The sequence below is a fragment of the Lissotriton vulgaris genome, chromosome 4_1 (genome assembly GCF_964263255.1).
Source record: "Lissotriton vulgaris chromosome 4_1, aLisVul1.2, whole genome shotgun sequence".
Classification (NCBI taxonomy): Eukaryota; Metazoa; Chordata; class Amphibia; order Caudata; family Salamandridae; genus Lissotriton; species Lissotriton vulgaris.
Window position 1 is genome coordinate 924,399,843 of NC_141691.1, and position 26,765 is coordinate 924,426,607.

At 46.4% G+C, this 26,765-nt stretch overlaps 1 protein-coding gene across 2 annotated transcripts in view; it reads left to right on the forward strand.

Annotated features, from left to right (window-relative positions):
- LOC147722731 (uncharacterized) overlaps nt 1-26,544 on the forward strand; it is a 488,139-nt gene extending 461,595 nt beyond the window's left edge. For both annotated transcript variants that reach the window (XM_086965201.1, XM_086965202.1), the window contains exon 22: nt 26,145-26,544. In XM_086965201.1, the coding sequence (XP_086821327.1) occupies nt 26,145-26,200 (56 nt within the window). In that variant the 3' untranslated portion in view covers nt 26,201-26,544. The remainder of the gene's footprint in view (nt 1-26,144) is intronic.
- The last annotated feature ends 221 nt before the right edge of the window (nt 26,545-26,765 follow it).

The following is a 26,765-nucleotide window of genomic DNA, read 5'->3' on the forward strand; positions in this document are numbered from 1 at the left end:
GCTGAGCTTCTTCCGATTGTTATTTCCCTTCCTCTGTGACAAATCTTGTTTTTCTGACTCGCGGTGGCAAAAACGGGTGTTCAGTTACATACCCGAACTCATTGGGCTATTTTCCTTCAGCCCGTACAGGATTTTCCAATGCCGGTCATTGAGATTGCTTGCTCGCTGCCTCCTTAATCGGATCTGGGTGCAGTGTGCATTTGCGTGGAGAATCGGGCGCCTGGGGACATCGTTAGTGATATTCCCATCTTTCTTCCTCCAGAGGGTTCTCTGCTCCTTTGCAGCCCAAACTCTTCAGCCAGTGGGGATATTCTTCCGGTGTGGATCTTGTGACGACTCTGGTGTCAGCAGCCCCAATGCTTGCAGTCTGTTCTCCGGTTTGCTTGCCGTCTCCTTTCTTGCTCGTTGTCCGCTATTTGATCCTGCAAAATTGATGTGAGCTCGGCTGGATGGCAAGGGTTATTACGAGGATTTTTTCCCCGCCTTGTCGCCCACATCATACAGACGGCCCTGTTCTCGACTCATAGCTTTCGCGGCATTCTTAACCAAGGCTTTATAATCCGACTGCTTCAGTTGCAAAACATACACTTTTTCACGCGTGACTCCACTCTCAAGATCCCTCTCTAAAGCCACTATATCAGACTCCAACTGTTCAACCTCCCTATTGTGGCGCTTCTTAGAGCTGGCGACCAGCGACAGTTTCTGGCCCCGTATCACCGTTTTAAAAGCTTCCCAAAGGGACACAGATGATGACACGGATCCCACATTGTCAGCGAAGTAGTGATCTATAGCTTTAATCACCCCCGCCCTAGTCTCTGGAACACGGAGATGCCAGGGATTAATTGGGGCAACCCGGCCCCCTGCGTCCAAATGGAGATCTGTATGGGTCCATAGCGGGGAGAGATCCGAAATTCCTCTAGGCAAATGTCTGGCCTCTCACACTGTTGTGGCCTTGGCTGCGGGCACAAGGAGGTAATCAAGTCTGGCTAAGCTCCCATGGGCCCCGGAGAGGAAAGTATATTGGGCCTGTCCTGGGTGAAGCATCCGCCAACAGTCCACCATACCAAACGTTTCCAAGAAACCACTAAGGCAGGACTGCGATGGTGTAAGAGCCCTGGGAGGATGTCGATCTACCAGGCCATCAACCACCGAGTTGAAGTCCCCTCCAACCACCAGAAGCCCCTCAGGAAGCCTCAGTACCAATTTCCCCAGGTCGACAAATGTGGTGGCCTGCAAACCCGGGGGGACATACACCGAGAGGATGGCTACCGTTCTCCCCTCCCACCTCCCAACAATCGCTGCATACCTACCCCTGTCATCCAATATCGTTTCATCAATCTCCAAGGGAAGGAACTACAGATCATAACACCAGCCCCTCTAGAGCCCGAAGTGAACCCAGAGTGTGCCACCAACCTGTAGCCCCTCAGATTCGTTGCATGGAACGTGTTCCCCACCAGATGAGTTTCTTGCAGCAATACAATGTCGGGAGAGTGGCGCTTCACATATTGGAGTACAATTCCCCGTTTTATTTTGTCCCCCAAGCCGTTAACGTTCCAACTCAAGACTCTCAACCCCCTACCCCCCATCCCGAAAGTAAGTAGTCTGGTCCCCCAAACTCCACGAAGGAAACACAAAATAAGCAACAATACGTAGCCTCAAGAACAATGCAAACAAGAAAAAGAAGACCCATCCCCTCTCCCCTTGAACACCAAAACAACAACCCCCCACCCTGCACCCCTGCAATAAATTAAAAAACCACCCCATTCAGCAGTGTGCCTGTCGCCCTACCCCAGATACTAAACTACAAGTAGAAAAGGAAAAAACCCCCGGAGGACGAAAAGTCCCCGAACTCCCCGCTGCCCCAGGGCTTGTCTTGAAGAAAAAAAGTCATCGACCCAAAAAAGGAGAACAATCCACTGTAGCACAATACAATGGTAGCACACACCGGTGCCCCTACTCCTGCTCTCGTTGGCTGCCTTCAGCACCTCTAGATTGTTCTGCATTGTCCCGTGGCATAGATAATGTGTCCAACCAGTCACTGACCACCTCTGGCATGTCAAAGAAGAGCACCCGCTCATTATGTTCGATGCGCAATCTGGCGGGGAAAAGCATAGCGTACTTCATGCCCAGATCTCTTAATCTCCGCTTCACTCCAGTAAATCCCAGTCTCTGCTTCTGCACCGAAGGCGTAAAATCAGGGTAAAAGTTGATGGATACATTCTCGAACCTAGTGGGACCGCTAGTCCTCGAAGCTGGCAAAATGGCGTCCCTGTCTCTGAAGTTAAAGATCCGCGCCATGATGGGTCGCGGAGCCGTCCCCTGCTTGCGTCTGCCGCCCGGAATTCTGTGGGCGCGCTCAACCGCAAATAGATTACTCAGGCCCTTTGGGGCAAGGTGGTTGACGATCAGATCTTAAACGAGCAAGTCCGTCGATTGATCGGCTGATGACTCCGGAACTCCGACTATGCGTATATTATTGCGCCTAGCGCGACTTTTGAAATCCTCAAGCCGGCGGGCAAACTGGTCACTAGAGGATCGAAAAGTCCGGATCTCAGTCTGGAGTTCGGAGACATCCGTGGTGAGACTGGCTGTCTTGACATCCAACGACTCAACTCTCTAGTTGGTTTTGGCCGAGTCCGCCCTGATCAGGCCCCTCCACCACCACTGTGTCGATCTTGGCTGCCAAGGTCTCGTATTGTTGCCCCATCGACGATTGTATGCTTGCGACGGGGTCCATCACATCTCGAAGTGTTGGCTTCTCCGATTCCGGGGGGCCACCACCAAGGTCCTCCGGGGTTTTACCAGTCCCGCTGGCGAGCACTTATTGCACGCAAATCTATCCATAATGGTGGTTTGAGTCCCGCCACCACGAGTCGCATTCTTGAGGGACCGCTTGTCACTCTCAGACTTGGCCGCCATGGTGGGTTGCGCGCCCCTCAGGGGCTTTTGGGACCTGGTGTAAATGGCTCCCCCGAAGGAAAACCACGAGAGGTTGAAATGCAGCGCGTCGGTGAAGATCAATCAAGTGACTGCGTTCACAGGCCGGCTCGAGCACTAGGCAGCCACCTCCAATCTTCGTAGCCAAGGAAAACGAAAACGAAAGTAGACCCGGGTAGCCGTCCCCTACCACAGGCCGTTGTTGTTCAACTACTTTCGGGGTGCTCCAGATGCCCAAGTCCCGGGATGAGCCACGGTGTATGCCTCTAGGCTTCAGGAAGGAGTAAGTCGGGCGTCCGACATCCGATTCAAAATCTGAAAAAGGCCTTTCAGATCAGGAGAGTCGTGGCTAGTAGAACCAGTCGTCAGAAACAGGATTTGCGCCAGGATAGACGGTGGAGGCGGCGAGGGTTTCGGGGGCTCACGCGACCATCTTGGATGCGCGCTAAGCTCCTCCTTGGCATACTTTGTTAGCACATATCTCTCGTAGGCACAAAGCAGCTCATGGAATGTCTGATTCGGACTCCAAGGAAGGCGATGTAGTAACCACCCACCATCAATGACGAACTGCATATTTTAGGGCATGTTAGCAACGGCTGGTACTTGCTCTTTATTATAATTGGCAAGCTGCGACTTCACAGATTCTCTCATAAGTCCATGCGTATTGAATAAACTAGCTGGGTACGCACGAAGCTCATAACTAAACACCTCCTGCAAATCCACACCACTAGTCTGAGCACAAAAAACAAGCGCTGAAACAATAGTTCAGGATCCATAACAAAAGTTTCTTCTTTCAATTTAACAGATTGAACTGATTTAATTACCTTCACCTGGTTGCTTTTTCTGAAAGCCGGGATGGTTACCTTTATGTAGTAGTTGGCATACTCCTTGCCATCCTGGAACACTGTTGCTGTGTAGATGTGAGATGTTCAATAAAATATCCAGGTTTGCAGATGGGTCACTGTACGCGGTTTCCTTAATGGTATTATACTTTAAGAAAAGCATCCCACTGGCCTGTGAATGATATGTTTTTTTTGGGATTTGCCCCAATCTCCTCAGTTCTTCAAATGAAACTTAACGTTTCTTAATGGCCTAACACGGTTTTTAACAGTAGTTTGTTCTTCATCATTTTCCTCCATGTATTTAACTACATGAAGAAATGTTTCCTGGCGAACTGAGTCCTCTGGTCGACCTGAACATATTGGAGGGTTATCCGTGAACTGCCCGGGAATGCATTTTCCAGTATAAAAATTGACACAACACGGTTTGTGGTAGCATGCATCTACAACATTTAAATCGCACATTTTGGATAAACTCTTAACTTTGTCTGCCCATTCATCATTGCGTTTGTTGCATTTTTGTAAAACTAATGATTGGAATTCAACTGTTCGTGCATTAAACCACAGATTTTTTTCATCTCCCTGAAATATAAACTTTACTCAGTACCACAGAAAAAACAATTTTTTCTAAAATCAAACTGGGTTTCACACGACCATAGAACACGAGAAGTTGTGGGATCTGATTCTTTCTCCTGGAACAGAGTTTTCAAGTTAACAAAACGCGTTCTACATTTCTTGTGAACTTTCTGGCCAACACAAAGGTGAAACTTAAATATTTTTCTCTCCTTGCATGTTTTTGAATGCCAGTCACTCCTCTTTCAGTGAGTACAGATTCATCGTCATCTTTTTGAAACACCACATCACAAATGAAACCCTTTTCAACGTCCATTTTCAATGTATCTCACAGCAACTCTCAAGAACCTGTGACACATAAATGAAAAATGTTTGATTAACAAAAAAACAAACAATAACAAACTTACAAAACACAAACAATAGCAAAGTTTTTATTTCAAAAGTTAATTGTAATATTTAGGTTCCTTCACACTTTGTCATATAAGTCAACAAAACAATTATACAAACTTTGTCTATCTGACATATTCCGCGATTATTTGATATTATGGTCATCAGAAACAATTTTTGACTTTCCCGTCCCTAAAAACATAAAATGATACCACACATGGGCTTGTAAACAGTTATACCCTATATCTCAAATAATGAGCAGCCATTTTGAAAAATCTGCCATATTGGATTAACGCGTCATAATAGAGTGGTAGACTTTTCACCATTGTTTTCTACTGAAAATTTCCAATAAGAATCCACTCACAGAAATTGAATTGCTAATAGTTCTAGTGTTCCGCAACAAATTGACTGGTCTATTAGTCACTGGGCCCGTTTTGTAAATGGGGTGCATTATCGAACCCTGCCAAGACAAAGGGATGGATTTCGAGGTAAAGCTGCTTTTAAACAGACCAAAACACAGCATCCTGCTTCTATACTGAGGCAGGAACACCATTAGGGCCGGGGTTCCATCAGCTCTATTTTTCTGGATCAGTTTTAATATTCTTCTAGCTGGTAGTTAATGCATATTAGAAAGTTTGTACTTCTGTTTCCTCAGCGCTTTCATAGGGAGAATTAGGCTTGCTATAACCGGGATACAGAATGGAACATTCAGATTTGACTTTGTACTGAGTACTAAAGTGTGTAATTCAGTTTTCAGAAGTGACCTAATTACCATTTATTTTGACATGTTCCTAATCTCTGCTGAGACTATTGATAATCCTCCAGCACTCCTTTCGATTTTCGTTTCAGCATTCCAGGAAAAGCTCCATCTCGAGTGCTTCTTCACATCCTCATTTAGCTTATAAAATTTGTTTTTTTATCACTATTATGAAGGATGTGTATTTCTGCAGCTATGACGGGGATGGATCCGGATTGGAGAGATCTTATTTTATTGAGCAAGCTTTTCTGCATCTTAAGGTCCTTTGTGAACCAAGGTTGCAAAGAGTAGGTTCTAAGGGGCGTCGATTCTGGGCTTGGATGTTTGATGCTGGCCAAACAGAACATAGGCATTGCTGAAAAGGCTCAACATTGAATTGTATGACCCAGAGGTTGACTCATTCAATAAGGTTATTTTACAGATGATGTAGTTTGTTGCAGCTTCCAGATTCCATTTCACCTGTTTCCAGTTGTAATGAGTATGGTTTGTGCCGTCAGTCCTTAAAGTGATGTGAACGTTGCTGCAATTTTCCGTTAGCAAGCTTTGAGGCATGTGGTCACTTTCACAGCACAAGATGATGGGAAAAATGACAGTTATAAGTAGTTCAACAGATATGTACTGCAATTCAAGGATGATGCAAATGATATTTTTCAGGAAGTAGTGCTAAACATTATACTTTATCGTGCAGGGGAAGCTAATTGAAAAGTTTCAAAATGGTGACCTAATATTAATCATTAGGTTTTAAGGCAAGGGCAGAAACATATATGTAATTGCAGGACCAATCCTGCTATCAAAGAATCGCATGCTCATTCTCAGGAGTCCATTGTGGAATAGCCTTACCTCATGTTCATTGCAATTTGTGGGTTGTATGATAGAAGCACGTTTGAATAAACTTACTGTGCCTCTACCAAGCAGCCCAAACCATGAAAGTGTCCTAACCACTCATTCATTTACCATGCATAACTTAATTTCGTGGTATAGGCATGAATGGTAATGGGGTATGTGTGGCTAAGGTTGCCACTAACCCACCCCCCGACATCCCCCTGCCCTGTTCCTAAAAGCCTGCCTCTTTACTAACACTACCCCGAACCCCCCCCCCCCCGTGCTGACTCTACCCATTTTCCTGCCCTAAGGTCTAAAACCCCGCCTCTTTGCTCGCGCTACCTTGACACCACCCCAAGCTGTCCCTTTAACTACCCCAACCCCTTCCACTGCCTGCAACCTCCCCCACCAGACCCACTCCTCACCGCTGTCTTCCGTCTAGCCAGCAGCTAAACAGCACACTACCTGAACCACATGTGGTTAAGACTGCTGTGTCCCGGCTGGTCCCCTAATTTTAGTGGAGTTAATAGTACATAAGAACATCTAATGCCACGGGACAAGATAACGGGTAAAAAAAACAGGTTGTGTTCATTCAAATTATCTTACTCTTTTTATTATTCAAAAACATCAATCCTGTTACAAGACAAGCTAGATCAAGGCCCACTTGCCTTCTCTCTCGCTCTCTCTCGCGCGCGCTCTTGCGCTCTCTCGCTATATATATATATATATATATATATATATATATATATATATACACACACACACACTAAAGGTGAAATTTTTTTTTTCAAAAAAGCATGTGCTCACAAATATATACAGTGCAAATCAGGAAAACTCAAATATATAGTGCATTTAGCAGTAAAATGTATATAGGCCTCATAAAGGCAATGTTGCCTAACAATCTGAAAGTACATATAATGTCCTAAAAATTCCTCAGACAAAAGGTAGTCCTACTAAATTCTGTTGTGGCAAAATCTGGTCAAAATGGGTTGTTGCTTTCCCGTCCTAAACCTAATATAATTTTTTTCAACCAAGGGAGAGGTTAACAGTGATGGTCAGAACTCAAGAAAAGAACCCTGTTTCATGGGTTCTATATAGTCCAATTTCGGGACCCAACTACAGCTTGGTTCTGTGTGGAGCCTCTCGGTTGATAGAACCAACGCGTTTCGACCTACTGAATGACGTTTCTTTGAGAAGGTCTTCATCAGGAATAGTCTTTTTTTTTTTTTTTTCAAAAGAGGACTCTTGTAACTGCATGAGGTAAAAACATTAAAACTATCATAATTTTCAATGTAGTGCAAGCTGGGTGATACGAGTATATCTATTCTATACAAGGAACAAACACATAATAAATATATATATATATATATATATATATATATATATATATATATATATATATATATATATATAAAATCTTGAAAAGTTGAAGTCTGTGATCTTAATTTGCTTCCAGGCAGGGCATGACTAAAAAGCAAGCGAGAAACTATGTGTTAACTTTACAGGGGTTTCCTGTCCTACTCGGGGTCCTAATCAGGTTCTACTCAGGGTCTTATCATAAGCCGAGCACCCCAGTGTCTAAACATAGGGAGTCCCTACTTGTACCTAAAGAGAAGAGTGATTGTCTGATGTGTGACCACTTTCTCTGGCAGTACTAATGAAATCAAGAAAATTGTACGGAGAAATTGTCACACAGTCAGAGCTTTGAAACCACTAACAGAATTACCAATTTTTGCGCGCAAGAAAAAACTGGAGCATAAGGGATAAACTGGTTGGGCGAATACAATGAAGAAAAAGAACAGTCAACCGATTAGGAATCAATTGGCGTTACCACCGATAAAAGGGCACAGAAGATGCAGGAACTGCTCATCATGCGCAAGCACGATAGAAGGTTCAATATTTACATATGGCAATAAGTTAGTTTGTAAACTCCTCATGCTTAACAAATGCCAATGTCATTTACTGCATAATCTGTCCTTGCCCCAAAGCATATATTGGCAAGACTACTCAGGCCGTCAAAAAGCGAATAACACAACATCGTTCCAGAATAAGGTGTGCTACCATAATTGCATCAACAGTTCTACGTTGTTTATAACAACAACATAGCCCTGAAGAAATTAAATGGACCGTTATCCAGTATTAGGATTATCTTTCATAGATTCACATGCCTGAATCATTCCCTGTCGTCGGTGTGGGAGTCCCCGGTACATAAAAAGAGTAATGTCATATAGACATACACATAGTAATAGGCCAGAGGCCTCTCAGTAACATATCCATGTCCTTTTGTAAAAAAAGGACCAAACTTTGGCCAAGAGCCAATCCGCTATCACCACCCTCTAGAACCTTCCTGGAAGGAGCCCTAGTCCTTCAGATTTTCTCCTGCACATCGTGCTAAGGGAGTCTCCACTGAGTTCTGCTCAGTTTTCCTATATTTCTGGATTTTTTTCAACACATTTTCTCACAGAATTTATTCTCGGAGGGGTTTTCAGTTCACCATGGCTGATACTCCTAAAAAGGGGCTTTTTAGACCTTGTGCCTCTTGTGGCAAAAAGAGGCTTCATGTAGATGACAGGCATGAGAACTGCCTTTATTGTCTCTACCCAGACCACTCCGCTAAGGATTGTAAAGTCTGCCGCACTTTTTCTGCTAAAACTCTCAAAGACCGAGAGGGACGCCTGTTGATATGGCTTCAGAGACTGAAAGATAAGGACCAAGCAGTCTCTTCAGGTGAGAGTGAGTGTTCCATCAGGAGTGCACATTCCTCTCCTAAAAGGCCTAGAATGTCATCCCCAGGACCATCTTTGGAGCCACCTCAAAAGAAGACGCCCAAGTCTTCAGAGGTTCATTCAAAGGCCGTGGCTGTGAAGGTTTCTCTTCAGGATTCTACTCCTACCTTCAAGAGACCTTTCACGACGTCTTCAGCTCTGCCTGTGACAATGTCGACCGCAACTATCTCCATGTCGGTGGCGTCATTCACGTCAACATCCACTACATCCTCATCGTCGACAGGTAGGTCTGTTTCTTCGATCATTATGATCAAGAAATCGTCGACGACGCCACCGCCGACTAGCTCTTCCATGTCGACGAAGTCAAAATCGTCGTCGGCGGCGACTAAATCATCGTCGTCCACGAAAACCTCGACGACAAAGGCTCCATCGACGTCGACAACTACATCGTCGACGAGACCATCGACGTCGACACCAACGTCTACTAAGCCGTCGACTAAGAAATCACCGTCGACGACATAGTCCTAGACGACGACATCGTCAATGACGGTATCTGGATTGATTGTCGACGTTCCTCCGTCAACCACCACCCCGTCGACGAGCTCGACGACGATAGTCTCCTACCTTGAAGTATTCATACACTCGCTTTAAGATTACTAAGTGTACTCTGACGCCGGAATTGACCTCTCCGAGCAGAGTCCAGGCACTACCACCTGCTCATCTACTGGACACTGAAGACTCTGATGAGGGCTCTATGTTCCAAACAGCAACCAGCCCATCTGAACTGCACGTAAAATATCATGAAAGTTCAGATTGTGAAGACCAAGAACAGGACGAAGTGGAATACCAGGAGGAATACCAGCCTCCTCCTCCTCCACAACCTATGGTGTGTCTTCCCGCATCCATAGTGACAGATCTGCTATTCTTGATTGCGGGCTACAAACAAAGGTTTCCCTCCACTCCTCCTCCACCGCCAGTCACCTCCACCTAGACCTCGGACTCCACCTCTAGTGCTTCAGCCAGATCCTGCTCCTTCGCGTCCTCCACCATACTCCGATGATGAAGAAAAAGAAGAGTAACAGCAAGAGGAAGGAGAACTCCAGGACTCCCATGACGAATGGGATGACTGTCATTCCATGTCCAGCATCCCCTGTACCAACGCAAGCGGACTCACCCCCGGAAGACATTGGAGGATTCCATAATATCTTGGAGAGGGTGGCGTTGCGTTTTAAAATTCAAATGACCACAGAACAGGACTGCTTCCTTTACGATTTTAAGGAACCATTCAAAAAGGTTGTACAGTTCATTCCTATCATTGACTACATTTGGGACCAAGGGGTTAAAATCATGCAAAACCCTTCATCTTTGCCCCCAGTTCTGCCCAGACTGGACAAAAAATATAGGGCTCCAGACACGGCTCCAGCTTGCCTTACTGGCCACCACAAGCCGGACTCTGTCATTTCTCAGGCAGTGCAGCGCAAATCTAACAAGCATTTGCAATGCAATAGGTCTCGCAGCATTAAAGTTTGAGTTACTGGCATTGTAAATGACAATGCTTTGTATTAATTTTTTTCTTTAATTTGCAATTGGTATATAAACATTGTTTGTGAATGGTTAGCTGTTGCCTATGCTTATGCTAAGCAACGTTGGCAGTCATATAGAGTGCTAGTCTTGTTTGTTATAAGCATGCTGATTTAAAGCACTCTGATACCTGCGGGTAAAGTTTGCGCCATATAAAAGGGAAAACTAATAAATAAATGAAAATAAGCCTACCTGTACCACGTCCACCAGACCATAAATAACGTGCAAAAAGAAATGACCATTCACCATCTCCTTCTAGGAATGGGGCTGCCAGGCTATAGACAATAAAATCCATTAACACCTAGACACAAACGCAATTAACTGTAATTGTTTTATTTGTGGTGTCCCAGACTGATGTGGTGGTGTCCCCGACTGATGTGGTGGTGTCCCCGACTGATGTGGTGGTGTCCCCGACTGATGCGGTGGTGTCTACGAGTAATGCGGTGGTGTCCCTGAGTAATGCGGTGGTGTCCCCGAGTAATGCGGTGGTGTCCCAGAGTAATGCGGTGGTGTCCCCGAGTGATGCGGTGGTGTCCCCGAGTGATGCGGTGGTGTTCCCGAGTGATGCGGTGGTGTCCCCGAGTGATGCGGTGGTGTCCCCGAGTGATGCGGTGGTGTCCCCGAGTGATGCGGTGGTGTCCCCGAGTGATGCGGTGGTGTCCCCGAGTGATGCGGTGGTGTCCCCGAGTGATGCGGTGGTGTCCCCTAGTGATGCGGTGGTGTCCCCTAGTGATGCGGTGGTTTCTCCTAGTGATGCGGTGGTGTCCCCGAGTGATGCGGTGGTGCCCCTCAGTGATGTGGGGGTGGCCCTGAGTAGTCTGGTGGTGGCCCTGAGTGATGTGGTGGTGGCCCAGAGTGATGTGGTGGTGTCCCCGAGTCATGTGGTGGTGTCCCAGAGTCATGTGGTGGTGCCCCGGAGTGGTGCCCCTGAGCGCTCTTGACGGCTACAGTGTACCTCTCACACAAGTACTCTTGGCTCAGGATTAGCATACATTAATTCCTGAATGAGGATAGGCAGACTATATTTGTGTATTCTGCTACAGATTTGTTGGTCTGGGGGATTAGGGGCACAGGGCTGGGATCAAATCCTCTTGTATGCTCGTATTAGGATACAGATTTCACTTTGGGAGCGTGGTGCCTTCTGGAGACCACTACCAGCGGGGTTTTTGGCACCAGTCAAAGCTTTAAAAAAAAAAAAAAAAGTGCGATCTTGCCTGGACATATCAAGAAGCCTTCTATACAAACGTTCCTGTCCACCGCCGCAGGCTGCGCACCTCTACACCCATCTCTCACCAGCCCGTCTTTCTTCCGTGCCCAGCATGCCCACCCCGAATTGACAACCGCCACCTCCAGACACTCCTTCACTGTCCCGCAAAGCCACACCCTGTGCTGCCGGCCCATCCCTGCATCCAAACCCTCAGCTGAGCCCACAACCCTCTGCAACCAGCCAGCACTACCCGTGCACCCCTCCCTGCGCCCCAAGTCTTCCCGTGTGCCCGCCCAACCTTCGCACCTGATCTCCTTTTCATCGCCCCCACCTCCCCTCCGCTGCTATTGATGTTGCGTTGAGCACCGTGGCACCTCTGCCCCCCTTCTGACATGCGCCACTGTCCCACCAGACGCCGCATCGTCCCGTACTTATTTTACTGAAATCTTTGTTACCCATAATTGCGAGCCCCCTCCCCTCCCGCATCAGGGCAAAGTCTGAAGAGGATCTGCTCCATTGTCAGCTACGCGATGTCCTTTTGCCAGAGTGAGCCAAGAGGCCTCCAGCCTCAGCCAGCGCCGCCAGACCCCGCATTCCTCGCATGCCTCCCACCCCTCCTTGCACCTATACCGCCCGAACACAAACCGCTACCAGACCCTGTTCCACCCCACCGTCCCATGCCAGCAAACCAAGCACCCCCCAGCAGTCCCCCCATCCTCAGAGGCCCCTTGTGCCGTTGCTCCTCAGCTAATATTTCGGGAATTGACTAACACACTTTTTCTCCCTTCCGTCACAGCCCTGCTCGGTCTTTGCTAGGCCCCCGATTCTTCTAACATTTTATCAGCATTACCCACTCTGCGCCCATCCCGTTCTTCACCTGTTCCCTTGTCCCATCAGCGAGCAGGACCCATGTCTTGATTTATTGACATAGCTTGGGTAGGATGGGGTTGGGGGGTAGGATGAGGTGAGTGGGGCCCTTGTGTGCTGATAGTTTTCAAATGAGCCCGGCTTCACACTCTGTGGCCCCCGAGTGCCGGCTTGGAGACAGTGCCCCCCCCCCCTTCTATAGACTGGAGGGCCCCCGGTGTGGGCGGCCGTTGAGACCCCCGGGGCCCGGCCTCCCCGGGACCGCGGACCCTGCCCGCGCTTTACCACGGCGGGTCTCCGCCGCATCTGCCTCTGTCTCTGGGCCGCTGGGGGTGGCTCACATCCAGACTCTGGCTACCTGCCCTTCGAGGCCTAGCGCTCCTCTTCACACCGGTATGGAAAGACCGCAGTTAAGAGGGCCATCGTTCACTTTATGTGGGTTCATCCCCTAGTCCAGCAGAACAGTGCTCTCCTGGCGAAGCAACAATGGATGTGCAGAACCATCACTTATGTTAAGGTTTGAGCGAATTAAGGGGGTGGGAGAGTTGGGGAGACTGTGGGAGAGGGGATTTGAGGAACAGTTGGTATTCGGTTACACTACATATTTCCCGCATGTCAAGACTATCTCAATCAATGCACAACTTGTCAAAAAATCAGCAGTACATCAATGAGAATGTGCTAATGTTTGTGTCCAGAACTGTTTTCTCTATACAAAAAAAATCCAATAAAATAAATATAAAACATAAAGAATGTCAGGGAAGCAAAGCTGCAATAGTGCGGAGACTTTACCTCCTACAATCACTTAAACAAGACAGGAAAAAAACGAAGACGTACGCGTGACAAACTACCGTGGGGCGGGACTTCCGTTTCGTGCTGGAAGCTCGCGCCCACGGAGTGGCTAGCCAGGAGACTAGCAGTGGTGACGCGTGGCTCCCATGCCCGAGAGAGAGCCCCGCGGTGGCGGCTAAAGTCAGAGTGGCGGTAAGTGGGCCTTAGTTGTAGGAGGTAGGAGGGGGTGTGTGTGTGTGTGTGTGTGCGTGTGTGTGTATGTGTGAGACGACGGGGGCTCGGTGCACGTGTGTGTGTGTGTGTGTGTACGGCGGGGGGGCTCAGTGCACTCGTGTGTGTATAAATATTAAGCACGTAAATGCGGGGCGCCTTGCACGCACTGAAGAATACAAATGCATCTATTTTTATAGAATCTAACCGATGTATTAAATTTACCCAAAAAAACCGAAAAATTTTAGCATTCAATTCAAGTTGTAAATATTAAAGCACGTGAATGTGGAGCAATTACAAAAATCATGCTCTTGGCTTGCTAGCACGTAGTACAAAATCAAATAAACATTAGACAGCAAAAAAAAAGGTATAGCACGTAGTACAAAATCAAATAAACATTAGACAGCAAAAAAAAAGGTATAGACACACGGCGCCATGTAAACAAAAGCTTCACCTCCCATGGTGGGAAGTTAACACATCACAGCATCTTGAAAATTTGTGCTTAATTTACATCTACTAGCGCCAGGGAGGGGGTACTTGCTTTTAAGTACACGCTACTTTGAAGTACGCGCTATAAACGTTGCAAAGCCACAGAGCCAGCCAAAAAAGATGCTCAAAGCTCAAAAAAGGGCAAATGGATGGCTGAACTGCAAAGAAAATCATTCTAAAAAGGTAAACCACATCGTGGCAGGCGTTCTCTGCCTCTGTTTGCAATCGACTGACACTCTGGCCGAATAAGCTAACTTGTAAATATTGAATGTTTAACATTTACTGCAATGTACCAAAGACAAATCTAAGTGCAATAGTATCACTGGATGAAGTACGTGTGCATGCAAAAAAGCGAGTGAGATACTAACCGTGCAGTTTAAGCCGCGTGCATGTGAAGTAGTGAGTGAGACACTGGCTGCTCCTTAAGCATGAAAAGTACTAAAATGCTTACCTTTGGGGGCAGGTACATACATATCTAGCTAATGTTTCATATTACAGCATTATAAAAAGTGGTTAATGTTTAACATTTACTGCAAAGTACCCAAAAAAAATGTATGTGCCTCTATTCCCTGCTGTTGCCTCTGTTCCCTGCTTGTGCCTCTGTTTTCTGCTTGCACCTCTGTTCCCTGCTTGTGCTTTTGTTTTCTACTCGTGTCTCTGTTGTCTGCGTGTTGTCTGCCTGTGTTCGCAATCGCTTGGCACGCTGACCACTCCTATCTCTGTTCTCTGCCTCTGTTTGCAATCGCCTGACACGCTGGCCCAAAAAGCTAAGCTGAAAAAGCTAAGCTGTAAATATTAAAGCACGTAAACAATCGCCTGGCACGCTGTACTGGAAAAATAGGCTGCGTTGTACATAGTGAAGCCCCTAAATAAAGCACGTGAATGTGACTTTACCGCCTGGCACGCAGTAAGAAATACAATAATCGCCTGAGACGTTGACTAAAAAAAAAAAGCCAGCATTACTTAACTAACGTATTAAAGCATTGTTAAAATCCGCACACATTAAAGCACGTCTATATGGAGCATTTTGGCTAACATAATGGGCTGGCATGCTGAACAAAAAAAACGCTACGTTGTAAATATGAACGCTGCCCACTCCTATCTCTGTTCTCTGTCTCTGTTTGCAATCTCCTGACACCCTGGCCCAAAAAGCTAAGCTGAAAAAGCTAAGCTGTAAATATTAAAGCACGTGAAGGTGTAGTATTTTACTGCAAACAATTGCCTGACACGCTGTTGACATTTAATACGGCCAGCAAGACGCCTCTTGATCTTAAACACACGCTGCTTTTACAACACAGCTACACAAAGGTAAGCAAAACCTAATTGCAGCCTGCTAAATGAGCGCATGTCCATATGCATGTGGGCGAGGGAGTCGCAAAGCCAGAGTTAAAAGGAAACTGAAAGTAAAAGAAACAAACTTGGACGTTCACAGTTCACTGTGTCTAACCGCGCATTGCAAGGAAATTGCAGCCTGCTCAATGGAGTGCGAGTGGCCCGCTCAAATCGCCTGCTTGGAGAGAAAATGCACGCTGCCACATGCTGTCTCCTGGAAAGCAGAGTCGCTGACAATAGGTCTTTGGCGAGACAGCGTTTCGCGCTGTAAACGCCACAAGACCTAAAAATCCATCTGCTGCGCTGACTGCGCCACCAGATAAAGGACAAACTCGACTACATCGGAAAGCGTTTTTCTTCTATGTCACCACTAACAGTGCGTGCTTCAAACTCTATGGCACTGTTAGGACGCTACAACCGTCCAATGTGGGCTGATATCGCCCCATATTTGGGATAACAGTCGGAGCAACAGAAGGGAGAAGCAAAAAAGATTCTTTTAGAAGGCGAACGTTCAGCCTCTGAGATGATTGATTGTGCGATGGATATCGCATCCACGGGGTTCCACCAGCTAGCGGGAGCTGCAGTCCTGAGGCGACAAGGTTGGCTCAAAGCAACGTCTTTCCGTCCTGAAGTGCCGACTAAAGTGCTAGACATGCCGTATGATGGCCAACTTCTGTTTGGACAACACATTGATGAAATGCTTCAAGGTATCAAAAGAGATACTGATGCAGCAAAGGCACTGGGTACTATCCAGTATCAAAATCCTCCCTTTCGTGGCTTTAGAGGGAGAGGTCAATCAACAAGAGGGGACTTTCAAGGGTACAGATCCTCGTACAGCTCAAATCAGCAGTACAAACCTGTGAGAAGTTGGCCTGATATGTAGTGTTTCCAATTCTGGAACCACTTGGTATCAGTCCAAACAAACCCCAAAGATGTCAGGTTGTAAGTCAACCTTCTAGACAAGCTATCCTAATGGTAGCATGGACTAAGCAGCCTTAAAGGCTTAACTTAAGAGGTCGTGTTAAGCGAGCTGTTTTACCACATACAATCCTGTAATCAAATGAAAGGACACCACACAAGTATATATTGTAAAAATATATGTATTTATTTCTAAATTACTCCCCAGTACTCTTTATGAGGAAAGGGGCACAAGCGTTAAATCAAAAGCACTGTTAAACATATAAAGTTGCACAATTATGGATGAGGGCGGGTGGCCACTCAGACCATATACTAAAAAAATGGTATAAGTAACACTTATCGAACAATGGTTAGGCCTAGGGCCTAGAGATTCGCTGGGAGCAGTCAGGACTAGCAATGATGAAGTCGGGAGTAGCCCACAGGAGACGGGTGCAGCACGGAAAGTGCGGCGCGCACCAATGCACTGTCAATGGTGCGTAAAAGTCAGTTAAAGTGAATTAAAAGATACTTCCGCTGAACCTAGGAACACAAAACTTTAGACACAGACCCTAGAGGTGTGTACCAGTGTGGGAACACCGGCGTTGCAATGTTACCTCACCCACAGGCCGTGGGTGCACAGGGTCGAAGTGGCGTCGGGTTCTGGCACGCAGGTTCTTGGTGCTTGAAGCTGTTGCAGCTGCAGGCGCTGTGAAGCAGAAGTGTCCGGTGCGATCCAAGGGTGGATCGAAGTAGAAAAGTACCTGAAAGCAGAGGGGACAGAGTCTGGGTCACTCAGCAGTGACCAGGGTGGAACCAGGACGGAACCAGGCAATGTCGGGCGCAGTCAGGTGGTTGTCGATAGGCTTCTCTCCGCTGTCACGTGGGCTCTGGGGCATCTGCGACGTCCAGGAGTGGGTCACGATCTGTCCCACGTAGGCTCTCGCCGTCGGCTTCAAGATTGCAGCAAACAGCACTTGGCAAAAGCAATCCACGCGGAACCGGGAGATTGCTTATCACTCGAACCAGGAGGGTCAGAGTGGGGGCTCCTTTTCACAGGAGCTGGTGCAGATCTGGAGCAACCAGAAAAGCGAGTCGTATTTCAAATTTCGTCGGCACAGGGGCCACAAGCCAGCTGGCAAGTGACCGGGCCAACGCGTCGAGCACACACAGGCAGAAGGGCCCCACGCAGCACTCGTCGAGTGTGGAGGGGTGAGCTTTGGTGCAAGTGGAGCTCGGGGCTGGGGCTTCTCAAACCCCGGTGCACAGCTTCGAGGATCACTCGTGGGCTGCACGGTCAGCGTCTCGTGGCCTTTTCAAGATGGCGTGCCCCACGCTTCCGGTCGCCTCCACTGGTCTCAGCTCTGCAGGGACTGTGGATCGGGCAGGTAGAAGGCAGGCAAGCTTGATCTCGTCGATCTCTGTCGCTCGAGTTCCGGCGGGAACTGCAACAAAGCAAGGGTCGAGGGCTGGATGTTGCCTGTTTGCACAGGGTGGTCACTCCTTGACCACAAGGGAGATTCTTCAGTCTTCTCACGTCGTGTAGAAAGTCGAAGGGTCCAGAATTCGTTTCTTATGTTTCTTCAGGATGATCTGAGTTCCATTGGGACTGCTCCCCCTCTTATTCGAATCTAGGGGGTTGGACATCCTGCTAGGTCCCCTCCTATGGGTGGGACCCAGGAAGGGGGTGGTTACACCCCTCTCCTTTGATCCTGGCCGCGCTGGGACAGGGGCTGGGAGGCCCCAGAACCGGTTTGGCCGGATCCTGCAAGGGGCAGCCTTGTGCTCCCCAGGCAGTGTCTGGTTTCTTTGAAACCTCCCTACTCCAATCCACTATCTCCTGTCTGGGGTGGTTTGACACCGCCCTGTGACAGGAAACTCTTTGTCCAGGCCTCCTCTGCCGGGTTTCGGTCAGCAGCAGGAGGCCAGACCCGTGTCTGTGGCAGGGGCATCCATTTTGTGGATCTGAGGCTCATTTTAAATCAACCGCGTTTCAGTAAAGTAACATGTCTTCTCCCTCTAGAAGGGTGGAATGCTACCCCCGTCGCCAGAACTGGCGAGGGGGTAGTATTCCAATTCGTATGACACCTTACACGACCTGTTTTGATAAAGCCAAACCAAAGTTAACATATAACCGCGAGGATTATAATGCACTTAATAGTATATGGTTTGGCATTATCCCGGATCAGCTTAGGGAGTTGTTCCCGACAGCTGCAGACAGGCTCAGCTCATGCCAGAGCTCCATCTCACATAAAACCACGCACTCTGCCTCCAGGATTGATGAGGCCTTCCATAGGAGTGGCATACAGGCTATATATGTGTCCAGATATAGGTTTAGATATAGGTATACTATATCTAAGCAAGGGGTGTTTACACCCACTTGCCCCAGCTGAGTGATCAGCCAGTTGTGTCAATTTAGATAGCCAGCCAGGGGTGGCAAAAGATATGCTGCAGCCCCTGGTAGGCCTTGGATGCACCTATGCCCTGGGCACCTATAGTGCTCTGTACAGGGGCTGATAAGGTGACCCAAGCCAATCTAGTTATGCACCTAGGGTACATGGAATCCATTTTACAGAGAGAGCAGATAGCCTGGGGCCCTGATTAGCAGGGAACCAGGCCAACTAAGTCGAAAACCAGCTAAACACAAGGCAAAAAATCTGGGGTAACCATAGTCAGGTAGCCACCTTCCTACAAAACCCCAGTATAAACCAAGACCACAACAGTCGTCCTACAATAAGTATTCCTTTCGTGGTCGAAGAGGAAAGGACACAGCCAGAAGACAATGACTTCTCTCTGCCACAGGTCTCCACTTCTTCTCCACCTTGCAAAGTTGGAGGAAGAATTTCATCCTTCCTACAAAATTGGAGACAAATTACGACGGATCGGTGGGTCCTCCAACTTGTTCAATTTGGACACACTCTGGAGTTCGTGGAAACTCCACCTCAAAACCCTCCACGCCCAATGCTACACAAGAATCTACACCTGCTGCAATTGGAGATCTCACTAATGCTCCAGAAAGGAGCGATAGAAAGATTCCCCCGTGGTCAGAAGGGCAAGGGGTTCTACTCCCGATTCTTCCTAATTCGAAAGAAGAAGAAGAAAAAATGGAGACCTATATTGGACTTAAAAGATCTCAACAAATACCTCAAAAAACAGTCATTCCGTATGGTGTCCATCCAGGAGGTACTGCAACTTCTCAATGCGAACGACTTCATGGTGTCTTTAGACCTTCAAGACGCTTACTTTCATATACCGAACCTCAGGAACCAAAAGCAATACCTCCGGTTCGCTGTGGTGGGCGAACACTACCAGGTTCGGGTATTGCCCTTCAGCCTGAAATCGGCACAATGCATTTTTACAAAATGCCTATCTACAGTAGCAGCGTACCTCTGGCAACATCACCAAGTCTTCCCATACTTAGACGACTGGCTCGTCAAGGCACCTACTTTCGCAGGCGTGACCAAGTCCTCCGACGCCAGTCTTCAACTTTTCAACAACCTGGGCCTTACTCTCAATCAAGAGAAATCCGTCATTCAGCCTTCCCGGCGTCTCACTTTCCTAGGCGCTGTCCTAGATACAGCTCAGAAGAAGACATTCCCTTCGCTGGAACGTCAATCCAAGCTGACGTCTTTGGCCGCCCGGATACAAGCCAAAAATACCATCACGGTGCGCCTGTACAAATTCCTGCTAGGGATGATGTCCTCGAACATCCTATTAGTTCCACACTGCCGCCTTCATATGCGTCCCCTTCAGGAGGCGCTATCCACTCAATGGATCCAATGTACAGGATCATTCGACAATGTAATCAAAGTGACTCCTCCCATGGTCTAAGCTCTACACTGGTGGATTCACCCACAGAATCATATACAGGGTCTACCTTTCCTACTTCCAGTTTCGCCACGTGATAACCACAGATGCGTCCTTAGAAGGATGGGGTGCGTTCCTTCAGGAACTCCAGATCAACGGACAGTGGTCCCCTGCAGAGAGACAACTGCACATAAACCTTCTCGAGTTAAGAGCAGTTTACCTGGCGCTTCGAGCATTCCTGCCACGGATCAAAGATTCCCCAGTGCTTGTGAGAACAGACAACACCACCACAATGCACTATATAAACAAGCAAGGGGGGGTGACTCGCTCTTTGACGTCTCGAGAATCTCAAAAGATTTGGAACTGGATACTTCTAAACAACATTTCCCTTCGGGCAGAATACGTCCCAGTAACGGACAATGTCCTGGCAGACTCACTGAGCAGACAACGCTCTGTATGCCACGAGTGGGAGCTGGACCAACAACTTCTCAACTCCATATTCTCCCGATGGGGCAGAGCTCATCTGGATCTGTTCGCGACCAAACCCAACGCAAACTGCCAACATTACACAAGCTGGCACCCCCAGAAGGGATCTTTAGGGAATGCATTTTCGATCGCATGGTGCAGCGTCTTTGCATATGCATTTCCTCCATTTCCCCTGATTCCCAGAGTCCTCCGGAAACTGAAGGCGGAGCATTGCACCCTGATCTTGATAGCCCCAGCGTGGCCACGCCAACACTGGTTTACAGAGCTTCATCTCCTATCGCTGGAACCGCCGATCCCTTTCAAACCGTGCCCAACTCTCTTCACGATGAACCACGGCCAAGTCCAGCATCCGGATCCAGCATCTCTCTCTCAAATTATCGGCTTGGCTCCTGAGTTCAGAGAATTCCAAAACTTAGACATTCCTCAGGAATGCAGTGTGGTCTTAGCCCGGGCTCGGGCCGACAGTACCAACAAGACGTATTCCCTAAAATGGAAAAGGTTCTGTATATGGTGTAAAGCAAACCGCATCTGCCTTACCTTCTTCATTTGGCAAACTCAGGGCTGGCCCATGCTTCTATAAAAGTTCACCTGCCGGCCATATCTCGTTTCAGACGTTCCTCGTCTGGTGCTTCCCTCTGGTCCAGCAGACTTGTTAAACAATTTCTGAAAGGCCTGTTCAGGACGTTCCCTCCGGTGAGGACTTTCCCACCTACCTGGCAGCTAAACATTGTGCTTGCTCAATTGATGAAACATCCCTTCGAGCCAATAAGCAGAGCTGACATCAAATACCTTTCCTGGAAAAACGCTCTCCTACTAGCGCTTACATCGGCAAGGCGAGTAAGTGAACTCCAAGCCTTCTCCATTCAAGACCCTTTCCTACAGTTCAAACAGGACAGAGTCATTCTAAGTACTAACCCGAAGTTCATTCCTAAGGTCCCATCTAACTTCCACCTTAACGAACCTATAGTCTTGCGGACTTTCTTCCCAAATCCACTTTCCGCAGCAGAGAGGTCTCTCCACTCTCTAGACCTCAAACGTTGTCTGAAGTTCTAGATCCACAGAACAGAACAATTTAGGAAATCCAACCAACTCTTTGTTGCCTTTAGCAGACCTAGAAAAGGTCTTCCATTGACTAAGCAGAGCATTTCACGTTGGATCTCTGCAGGTATTGCTTTCGGCCATCAACAAGCAGGACATCCTCTGCATTCAAAGGTTTGGGCTCATTCTACTAGAGCGGTCTCAACCTCAATGGCGCTCTTTGCGGGATTACCCGTCATTGAGATATGCAAAGCGGCGACATGGAAGACGCTGCATACGTTCACCAGGCACTACTGCTTGGATACTGAACTTATGAAAGATGCAGCAGTAGGACAAACTGTGCTCCATTATCTATTTCACTAGAGGTGAGCCTTCTCTCTTTCATCCCACCTTCCTACTGTCTGCTTGCACATTTCTCTTTTATATGGTATTTTGGTACTTTTTATATTTCACAATTGATATGTTATTTTCGAGTGATTTTACATGTTGTACCATTCGAAATGTGCTGGTGATTGCTTGCTACTCTGATTCAGGCATGTGAATCTATGAAAGATACCCCCTAATACTGGATAAGAAATGCGTTACTTACCTGTAACTGCAGTTATCCAGTATTGGTATCTTTAATAGATTCACATGCAACCCACCCACCTCCCTTGGAAGGGCTCACCTTGGTTCTCTCAGTAGGTACTACTTAGCACTGTGCTTACGAAAATCTGAGGGACTAGGTCTCCTTCCAGGAAGGTTCTAGAGGGTGGTGATAGCTGATTGGCTCTCGGACAAAGTTTGGTGTTTTTTACAAAAGGACATGGATATGGTACTAACGAGCGGCCTCTGGCCTATTACTATGTGTATGTCTATATGACATTACTCTTTTTGTGTACCGGGGACTCCCACCCCGACGACGGGGAATGATTCAGGCATGTGAATCTATGAAAGATGCCAATACTGGATAACCGCAGTTACAGGTACGTAATGCATTTCTTCTGAAACACGTAACTGGCAACAACATCGATACCCACCTCTCTAGGTTTGAGGCCAAAAGAATCCTGTACCTAAACACATTCGACAACGGGCTTAATGAGATAAGTGAGATAAGCCATGTTCTGGGAATACCTGATTCTTACGTCTTCCCCACGGAGACCTAGTATGACAATCCTTTTTTTTTTTTCAAAGAACTATCTGAGTCTGTATGATAAAGAATGGAAATATGAAACCACTGGATGGAGGCGCCCCCTTATTTTCAGCCGTACACTTAGACATTATTTTTCACTTTAATCCATTTCTATGGACTACACCTTGACTGAAGTCTCAAACCATAAGCTATCCACAAAGCGAGGCACTGGAGCCAATAACAGAAAGCAAAGACATCCACATAAGATCAGCTGGCCCCTCGCGCCTATTAGTGTATTGCAACCAAAAATAAAACAAAATTCTTTAAACTACGTTGGGTGTTTTATAGAAGCATCAAACCTGTGCATGACGGTATGCTGTCAATAAACCTCGCCTGGCAGTGAGGCCAGGCAAATTGGAGGATGTACAGCGGAACCGGAAGTGACATCATGGCCTATCCTTGAAGATGTCCCAGAAATAGAATTTGGACTAAGGCGCCTTCGAGTCACTCAGACAAGCAGAGAAAGCAACCCTCTAACTCGAAAAACAAAGACGCACAACGCCTGTCCCACAAAACCGGACTGCCCAGGACCAGAATTTCAAATGCAGGATTGCCTGGAAGCTGTCCCCCACTCCAGAAGATGACATGCTAAGGTACCATGCCGATCTTTACTTAAATATGCACAGTGCATGCATCACTTGAAGGCTAGTCCGGTGTTCGACAACAGCAACCGTGCATGCCCTAGACTTACATTTTTAAAGCGGCCCAAATGTAACACCGCACGAATGTAATGCACCCCAGTGACAGTCCGTGTCAAAGCAGACACAACGCTGGCCCGGTGTCAGGGTAAGTGTACAGAAATGAGACAATGCTTAACACAACCACTTTCCGGACCTTCCCTAAAAACTGTTAGACACTGGGGTGCTCGGCTTATGATAAGATCCTGAGTAACCAACGGTGAAGGAGCGTCAACCACTCACTAACAATATTTAGAACCGGAAACCCCCAGTAAAGTTAACACACAGTTTCTCGCTTGCTTTTCAGTCATGCCTTGCCTGGAAGCAATTTAAGATCAGACTTCAACTTCTCGAGTTTTCAAGACTTACATATGGTATGTGTTTGTTCCTTGTATAGAATAGATATACACGTATCTCCCAGCTTGCACCACATTGAAAATGATAGTTTTCATGTTTTTAACTCATTCAGTTACCCAAGTCCTCTTTTGGAAAACGACTATCGCTGATGAAGACCTTCCCATAAAGAAACGTCATTCAGAAGGTCAAAACCCGTTGGTTCATCAACAGAGAGGCTCCACAACGAACCAAGCTGTAGTTAGGTCCCGAAATTGGACAATATAGTCCCCATCAAATAGGGTTCTTTTCTTGAGTTCTGACCATCACTGTTGACCTATCTCTTGGTTGAAAAAAAATATATTAGGTTGAGGACAGGAAAGCAACAACCCACCTTGACTCTATTTCGCCACGACCGAATTTAGTAGGACTACCTTTTGCCTGAGGAATGTTTTAGGACATTATATGTACTTTCAGGTTCATTGTTGGGCAACATTGCCTTTGTGAGACATATATACATTTTACTGCTAAAGGCACTGTATATTTGAGTTTTCCTGATTTGCACTGTATATATTTGTGAGCACAAGCTTTTTTAAAGAAAAAAAGTCACCTTTAATGTGTGTGTATGTATATGTATATGTGTGTGTGTGTGTGTGTGTGTGTGTGTGTGTGTGTGTGTGTATGTATATATATATATATATATATATATATATATATATATATATATATATATATATATAGAGAGAGAGAGAGAGATCTCTAGCTTGTCTTGTGACAGGATTGATGTTTTTGCATAACAAAAAAAGTAAGATAATTTGAATGAACAAAACCCAAGGATAATTAAACAATCCTTTGGGGAAAATTATGAGTTTGTGATTTATGGTGTCAGAGGTATTTTGCGTTCTTCTATACGGTACAAGATAACAGCAATTACAAGCTTATCCAGACATACGAAATCTGATACAAAGAGAACAATAAAATTAAGGTAACATTGCCCGAAATAAAATATATAACCACCCCCCTCCCAAAAAAAAACTGTTGATACAACCCTATATGGTGAAAAATTGGTGAAGCTTTTACATTGTCCGTATGACTTACCTGTCTTAGTTATATATCAACTCAGCAAAGGGGAGATCGGGGTGCCTCCACGCCAAGGGGAGCTACTTTACTTAGTGATTTTGATTATTTTGGGTTTCATGCCCAAAATCCATAAGGATACCAATAAACCACTGTGGAGACCAATTGTGTTTTAAAATAGCTGTCTTCCTGAAGACAATGTTCCATTTACATTTGTGATTTCACTCTGCCCTTAAATTGAAACCACATATTATGAAAAATGCATGATCTTCTGTGGGAGCAAAATTATTTATTTGTAAATACAAGTATCTGTTATACGAGCTACAAGCAGGATGAACTGTTAAAGCACTAAAGGTGGAAAGCAAAACATCCTAAATACCAACAATACTAGCATCCCCCATAGGCTAGCAGTGGTATTCTGCACTACGGGATGCATTCTTATGCCCCCCTTATTAGCAATCATGTAGTACTGACAGCACTCCCATACCTATGAGCGTAGCAGTTATTAAATATTAACAGAAGCTCTCTCAATTGCAGACCTGCTGTCGCACACTGCTGCCGACATTCTCACGCTCTGTGGAGATTAGCAGTAACACCCTGCTGGGGGAACTGTACCTCTCACAATCTAGCTGCATAACCAATCGGTCTGGCTGATAATTGGAAGTTCCTCTTCATTGATTAATAGTTTAAATGTGGTATTGTGTGAGGTCACTGCAAATGAAAGAATGCATCAGAGTGGATAAACAAATGCACAATTGCTTGGATGAGTTGCCAAGTGCTGTAGACAGATGACTGACTTCATAGATGGAAGCCTTCACACACTTTCAGTTATAAGCCACACTTATTGATGTTTGTAGTGCTTTTTGCGCTTAACTTTGGCAGTAAATCAAATCAATGGGCATTAGGCGTTTCCCTTGAATCAAGTTGTGAGAATCCTTGTTGGGGACATGGCTGGCGTCTGTCTGAAAACTGTTCCACATGTGTGAAGCATCTCTTGTTTTCAAGTATTATCCTCTGATCTATAAGCGTGTGTGAATTTTCTGTATTTTTTATTTATAAATGTAATATATAATTTTAAGGTGGTAGTCGTGAGTACAGTGGAGTTATGTTACCAGGAAATCTCTAATCTTTCTTTTCCCTTGCAGGAGTGAATGTTTCAACACTGGTGAACAATCTCGTTGAGATGGGAATCGTTAAATAAGAGTACCTTTTACAAGTGTGGATGCAACACAATCCAAGGAAACTCTCCCTTCAGCTTTACTTCTAATGTGTTTGCCTGATACATAAATATTTTAGAGCCGCCGTTAGTACTACGTTATAAGAAGGCATTTTATGTTCTAAGTCTGTATGTATATTTTACTTGCCAGATAGATTGGACTAAACTAGTCAGCTTGTTTTTTGTGGTGAAAGTCATCACTGTTACTGTTGTAAATGATTTAGACACCTTCTACCCCATGAAGCAGTCTGTACATCAATCAAGTTGTTCTGCCCGTTGTTGAGTTAATAAAGATCACCTGAATAACTTGCATTTTTATACCCTTGAAATGTTTTGTAGTTCTTTTTATTGATGGCAGCCCACCACGTGTGATTTCAGGCATTCTGGTGACCCCGCGTGTACATTAGATGGTTGTGATTTTTCTTAGGTTGCAATAATTGATCACTTTATGATAGCGTCAGTAGGTATCCTTCACACACCATCAGGAGAGTGTTAGTTTGCTTCACAGATGTAACCTCTGGGTCCTGTAATGCCCCAGTATGGCCATGGT